Source organism: Tigriopus californicus, chromosome 6 (genome assembly GCF_007210705.1).
Source record: "Tigriopus californicus strain San Diego chromosome 6, Tcal_SD_v2.1, whole genome shotgun sequence".
NCBI classification, from domain to species: Eukaryota; Metazoa; Arthropoda; class Copepoda; order Harpacticoida; family Harpacticidae; genus Tigriopus; species Tigriopus californicus.
Window position 1 is genome coordinate 2,389,436 of NC_081445.1, and position 7,169 is coordinate 2,396,604.

Sequence of the window (7,169 nt, forward strand, 5' to 3'; positions counted from 1 at the left end):
GGGGGAACACAGGGTATTACGGGAAAAATTGTGATGAAATGGTCGAGGTCGAGGTTTTTGTTTTAAAGGTTTTGCAGTTCCTTTAGAGGTGGCTTTTTGCATTGTGATCGTTCTTGGCGCACCTTAGTTTGATCAAACGGAAATAATGATAACATCAAATAAACATTCAGCTTTTCTAGCATTTCAAAAATAGGTAAGGCCAATGCGGAGACAATGAGAATGCACCCAAAACTGGATGTTCTCACATTTTCACTAAACAAAGGATTGAAAGTTCGTAATATAATTTTAATTTATATAACAAGTATCTCGGTTACATTCGGCTAGAAAGTATCGGTTTTTTTAAAACTGGCACATTTACTTCAAATTTGAATTGGAAATGTAATTGCAGGCACTTTATTGTAATTTCGATTACAATTACATCACAGGTCTGGATAAATGGAAGTTGGTGATGCTTGATGGTGAAAAATTGAAAACCAAAAATAACTTTCAAATCATGATGTGCACAGTCATTTTGTTGGTAGATGTGCAAGATCCTGTCCATTGATACGGATTCTGAAATGGACTTTAAAACTCCGAGCAACGCTTCGGATCTAACGGGATTGGAGGCGTTTGCCTTTGGCTACGACGTCCAATGGCCGATCTCGTTGGTGTTGAACCGGAAATCCTTGGCGTGCTACCAGATGCTGCTTCGGCAACTGTTCTATTGCAAGCACGTGGAACGACTTCTCTCGAGTGTGTGGATCTCCACCAAGGTAGGAACGAATATGGAGGGCTGCAATTTGAGTATTTTTTTTTAGATTTTAATGGTATGTACGTTTGTTTTGGTCTCTCTATCTCTGGGATATGTAGGTGTTCAAATGTTATCCCACCGATCAGTATTCCCAATACGCGGCCAGCTTCGCGCTTCGACAGAAGATGCTGAACTTCTTGCAGAATCTCGAGTATTACATGACCTTCGAGGTTCTGGAGCCTAATTGGGAGGCCATGATCGCCAAAATCCGAAGTGGAAAGATTGCCAATGTGGATCAGGTAAGGAAGGGATCTGAAAATAGAGTTGATCTTCACTTACCTTGAAGCTACAGTACGCGATCTGAAATTTTGCTCTCAACCAAAATGAGAGTGATAGCTGATCCCTTATTTCCAACCAAGCCATATTCATCGATTTTTAACTGCTAGTTCCTATCTACAAAGAAGCAAAGCAATGAAAGTTACATTATAAAACAAAACTATTTTAAGGGAAAGTGAAATAAATGACAGAGCCCATCAATTATCTTGCTGGCTGAATCCAAATGGAGCGCACCCAAACCGTAGATGGGATGATCGAAATCAATGCAAAAAGGTACAAGATGGCTCCCACAACTCGTGGCAATTTCCGACAAATCTGGCAAGAATTTTATTTCTTTTTTTTTGCCAACATTTAGTGGAAAGCTTTACATTTTTTGAAGACGAACCTCTCTAGGCTGACCATGAGCCATGGCATAATCGAGACGCACTTGAGTTAAGAAAATACTTCCTGCCATTTGCCAAACATTTGTAGATACTCATTAGGCTTAAGAACGGGATGCCCTGGGGAGGTACTTTGCTTCGTGGACGAAAAATGGAGCATTTTTGGTCTCTTAACCAACACCCATAAGGAATGTGTTGTGATCAAGAAAATTTCTACGAAACCAAATGTTATAAAGAGGTGTGTGAGGCCATAGAAAGCAAAATTGGGATTGAACTAGTTACTTACTTAGTAAAACGGTCCAGCGCTTGGATGACTTCATAGACACATATGAGTGAATTTTGTGACCCTGGCAATATGGGCGAATTGTTCAGGAAGGATCAATTTAACATGATAGGTCAACATCAAGGGCCATCCATATCTAATTTCACCAATGGTGTCCCAATACTTTCAAAGAGAGCTTTAATCTAGAGACTGGTCAAGTTTAGAAATATTCAGGGTTGGGCCTTAAAAAAACAAGATTCTTTAACATATAAAAAAGAACTCTGATTAAGGGATCTCTTTAACTTTTCCTTAACAAATATCATTGTCAGGCTCCTGTGTTGGTTTCTATTTTGTTCAATATAACCTCGTTTGAAGTGCAAAAATTCAATACCCATACAGTATCAATCGAAACATTGTTGGTTATCATCCATAGAAGGGAGCTTTGCGCCATCATCGAGGTCTACATATGAAGCTTGAAGCTTTAAATCATGGGAGAAAGGCTTTGAGCGAGTTCATAAGGAAATTTAATTTGCAGGTTTTAGAGATCCACTCCGACTTCTTGTCCACGTGCCTAAATGATTGCATGTTGTCCTCGCCGCAATTGCTCACCACCGTACGGAAACTCTTGGGCGTTTGCGTGGAGTTTGCCAGTTTTATGGAGGTGGTAGCCCAATCCTGCGATGAACTGGACACGTTCCACGACGAGGTGGCCAAATTCGACCTGCGGTTCAATTCTGTATTGTTCTCTCTGTTGGATCGGATCGCTCAAATGGGCCGAGAGAACTACAATGAGCGCATCATGAACATTCTACATCGTCTCGATTTCAATGGGTTCTACACTCAAGCCTTGGATCAGTTCGGATGCACGCCTTAAACCGATGGTGGTTAATAAAATGAAACGTTTGAGATTCTATTCATTGTCATCGCCTTTTATTTGTTCAATTCTATTTTGCTTGGTACTATCCGAACCCGGGCAACAGACTTTACTGATTTGGTTTCATCAGTGTCAAATAAAATCGCCATCTACCGGTTAAAGGGCAGGTTGTTTTGGCCAACTGGCTCATTTAAAAAGCAAATTACTAGTTTGATCAAATTGCCTGCGCCTGAAACTTTCAAACCAATACTGTCAAGTTTGGTCCAGGCTGGATTTTTTAGGTCAGAAAATGTACGTTCCCTTGACCTAAAGAAATTCTAGCTTGGATCAAACTTGGCAGTACTGGTTTGAAAGTTTGAGGCGCAGGCATATTGATCACATCAGTAGTTTCGACTGGAATCAACGTGTTTCCGCCCTCATTACAGATGGCATAGGTTCTTGGTTTGGTTTTTCACGGGCTTTTCTAACCGCTACAGGGAATGTAATCCCCAGTACTATTAAAATGAAAGATTTCATGTCGGAAGTATGCACTTGTAGCGCATAATGTAAGGAGACACGTAGCCTTGAGTATCAAACACTTGACTGGCTAGAGAAACAACATTACGGCGTGTGATCTTTTTTGTTTGATTGTCGAAATTTTGGAAATTTGTCATCCAAATCAAACATAAAATGATCTGTCTTGAAATCCAGTTTCAATCCAAGCAGAGAAATCACTTAAGATTGATCCACTCTCTTCTCTTCAACTCCATTCACGATTCGGGGATCATTGGCGGAGATTTTGTGACCATAGAACCCGCTACTATCCAAAATGAGTAATATCTGAGACATGAGAAGAATCATTTTCGTCTGATGAATCCGCCAAAATAATGATATCATCCATGTACGTTTTGTTGAGGATGATGTTTGTTGCTTTTGGAAATACATCTTTCCATTTTTTAGCCGTTTCTTTCAAACACGCCATGGCAAGATAAGGACTACAGACGGTGCCAAACGGCAAACGTGTAAATCGATAAACATTCGGATTCTGCTGCCCTGGTGGAGCCCAAACATAGCGAAGCATATCCATGTCCGATTCTTTCTCCAAACGTATCGAAAGAAACATTTTCTTAACATCAATAGTCGCGATGAATTTTTTGTCTTTGAATGCAAAATCAATTCCATGATTTGAGGAAGCATATTTGGCCCCGGTGAAGAAGTGTATTCAAAGTTTTTGTATTATCCTTCTGATCGCGCAATGAGGCATTCATGACGATTCTGCATTTTGTTGTGGTTTTGTCGGGTCTAATCACGGGATGACTCGTCATCACGTAAGTAGGATGATCCGTCTGGTACTGACGTTCAGGCGGAACAATTTTCAGACGAATCCCATGCGAATGGGAACTCTTCATACGCTTCTGTGACAAATCTTCATGTTCTGGCCGACATTCTTGTAAGCACCTTTCGCCACATGGCCTTGGCCCTTGATAGATTGTCCGCTAGAACTCTACCTCTGGAGAGCGGGTTCTTCCACGGCAGTTGGACGGACCAGAACTTTTCAGACTCATGATACTTTGCCGTGTCTCTGTGGTGATTTTCCACTTGAATTTCGGCTGCGGTTTTGTTGCAGTGTCTGTTTCGGTTGGCGGAGATCCCAACATTCTCCCCGGACCAAAAATTTTCCCAACATCAAACTGTTCAACCGCATCTTTGTACATCATTTCAATGTCAAAATTCATGACGTCAGTCTCAGAGAAAGCAAGCACATTAACTTGGGGTGTTATCCGAGGAGTTGCCCTCTCAACATCCAACCTAATCGTAGTTTCTTTGGCTGATGGAACCGTGATATCCAAGGACACTTTCTTGTCGCTCATCATTAATTGAGAATAGTACGGTTCAGCAATCAAGACATTGAGAGGACGCTCGTTACGCATGGGGTATCTTTCAGTAAATTTAATACTGCGCAAATGATCATAATGTTTCGGGTTGAGCAGAATCGGACTCAAAGGCTGGCCTATGGCATCGATTGTAGTAGCCACAATCGGGGATGTCATGTAGTTTTCCTCTAGGCCTCATTAGCGCAAACGTCACCGTTCTTTCTTTCGTAACAACTGTAGAATTACCGGCAACATTCATACCAAAGTCCTAGGTTTCCCTTTCAATTGTGCTTTTCTGGCCGCATTAGTTTCAATCAAACTTGTATTGGAACCAGAGTCGTTCAACACCCGCACCTTGACTCTTTGCATCGTTTCAAGATTAACAAGATAACAAAATGAGAGTCCCCGAATTCCTTCGTATTGAGAGTTTGAAGAGTCTTTTGAAGCATATTCCAAGCTAGAATGATTTACTCTAATATGATTAGGATACAAAGATTTTGTTTCAGACAGGTATTTTCGGTATTACACATAGCTTTGACAAACAGTTTAGGTATCACATTTTGGGGCAAATCGTTCTATTGTTTCTTTGTATTTTCTGTCCCTCTTGACGAATTCTCGTCTTAGCAAACCCTTTGTTTATTTGATTCTCTATATTTTGCATTGCAGTTTGTCGGTCAATGTCTTGGCCCATTTGGCAACAGACCGATCCATGCGCACAGGCGTACATGATCTTTTGTTTCCCATCCCCGGTTGGCTGCCCGGGACCGATCTTGAATGTCTCCAAGCGGCTGTGTCCTGAATTTGTTGGACGGGCACATAGAATGTGGTGCTTTTTTCTGACAGATCACGGAGATCATTTGACAATGATGCTCGGGCGTAAATTGCTCAATACATCGATAGCAAATAGATTTCGCCCAACACATCTGACTCCATTGCTGGCGCGACATAGCTAATCCTTTGGACATGTGTTCACCGATGACTTTGGCCGCATAAAATGCAATCCTGACGTGCAGTGTGAGGTTGACGGGACAAGCAACGCAAAATTTGAGGCTGATGACACAGATTCCTCGTGAGAGAGTTCAGAGGAAATTGTGGTGGACCCACTCTGACCGTCTTGAAGTTTCAGCCACGCCTGGAACTGATCATGACACTCGACCATTCCTTCTTTCCATTCTGGCAGAAATCACCAGCCTTTGACGCACCTTCCCACTTCAAGCGATACTCTTGCTTCTTGGCCATTTTGTAACCTTTCCATGTGGCCTGGGCCTCTAATGACATTGAGGTCACGAAAGTTCTCATTAGGGCAAAGTCGTACATGTCAACTTGGGCCCTCTCGAACACGTCCCTCATATTGTGCAGCGCATTGAAGGCGTGGCCTATGGCCTCTGCATGCTCTGGTTGAGAAACGTGAAGAACGACGGCGCTAGCAAATGTACGAGCCGGCCAACTCAATCGGATCTTCAAATTTGTCCAGAAGATCCTGCATAGCAGCGCGTAAGAGTGTTGACCGACTCGCAAGAATACTTAGACACCATGACGTGAGCCGGGCCCACCAAAACTGTCCTTCAGCTTCTAGAACAACGTTATTGAATTGTAGCCACGAAGAGTCTTCATTTCATTCACAAGGTTCACCCAAGACGACTTCCAATTCGAAAAGTTCTGGAGTACGCTCTTGCTGCGGAGATCACCACCGAATCGTTTGCCGATGAGCTTGGTCGCATCGAATTGGACATGGTCATGGCGTTCCGACTGACAGTCGTATCAGAGTCCTCCTTTGGCTCCTTCATAGCGGGCCTCATGGTCCGCTCATAATCAAGAAGGGCCGCCAAGTGAGAAAACTTGTCAGCTAAATCCGAAAACGTCTCTGTGAGCGGGTCTGGAGACGGCTTGAACCACGACTGGGTAACGTCTTGGAACATGACTCCAGATTAGGCAGCAGACTAGTTTTCATGGCGTCGATCGTGGCAGAGGCTTGAAAAAAATTCAATCCGGGCAGTTAGGTCAGACCCCTCCTTGTTCTGCAGGACTAGGATGACGCCGACGAAGGCTATCCAAGGTTCTTTGACACAAGGCGACCTCATCCTTGAACCGCTTTTCAGCCACACGCCTGACCGGAATTGAATTCGGTGCCTCTTGCAACTTGAGGGCCAACATCGCCTTGATTTGGTCGGCAGAGGCCAGCGGGTTTTCTTGTGCGAATCGCATCCTGCCATAAGGCCCGACGATTTCCAACTCCGCCTGGCTCGCGCATAACTTGTTTCATCTCAACTTGATTGAAATTGAACACAGCGTCTTGGCCTACCTCCACTTCTTTCGTAGCAAGTGGCTCGAAGTATTGAGGGGCCGAACGCTCGTCGTTTGGGTTTAACGGTGGGTCTTGGTCGGAATTGGCCATAATTAGAATACAATCTGAAAATGATCAATGGAAAGATAGGCTTTCAGAAGAGACAAATTCCGAATTCAAGCTGAGATTCCAAATACCATCAATCAAACGTGTTAACGAATATCTTCAAAACTGGGGATCTCACTCAGAGTACAAAAAGTAGCCCCTATTTAGGCGATGGCCTCGGCTATAATTGGACAGTTCTTGTTCACAACTTTGTTCTGACCCACCCTCTGGCTTGCGCCCTAGGTGACGGTAGCTTGACAACCTGATACTCCAGACTCAAAAGCAGACTCTCAACTCTGAGCTAAGGAAATGGATTTTCAAAGTCAAACAAACTGTTCCCAGCAA

The 7,169-nt window shown here is 43.2% G+C and overlaps 1 protein-coding gene across 2 annotated transcripts in view; it reads left to right on the forward strand.

Annotated features, from left to right (window-relative positions):
• Nucleotides 1-2,621, forward strand: part of LOC131882748 (gamma-tubulin complex component 2-like) — a 6,065-nt gene extending 3,444 nt beyond the window's left edge. The window contains exons 7-9 of one of the 2 annotated variants that reach the window (XM_059229998.1): nt 522-752; nt 850-1,029; nt 2,244-2,621. In XM_059229998.1, coding sequence (XP_059085981.1) covers nt 522-752; nt 850-1,029; nt 2,244-2,582 — 750 coding nt within the window. In that variant the 3' untranslated portion in view covers nt 2,583-2,621. The remainder of the gene's footprint in view (nt 1-521; nt 753-849; nt 1,030-2,243) is intronic. The other variant, XM_059229999.1, reaches the window with a different exon arrangement.
• The last annotated feature ends 4,548 nt before the right edge of the window (nt 2,622-7,169 follow it).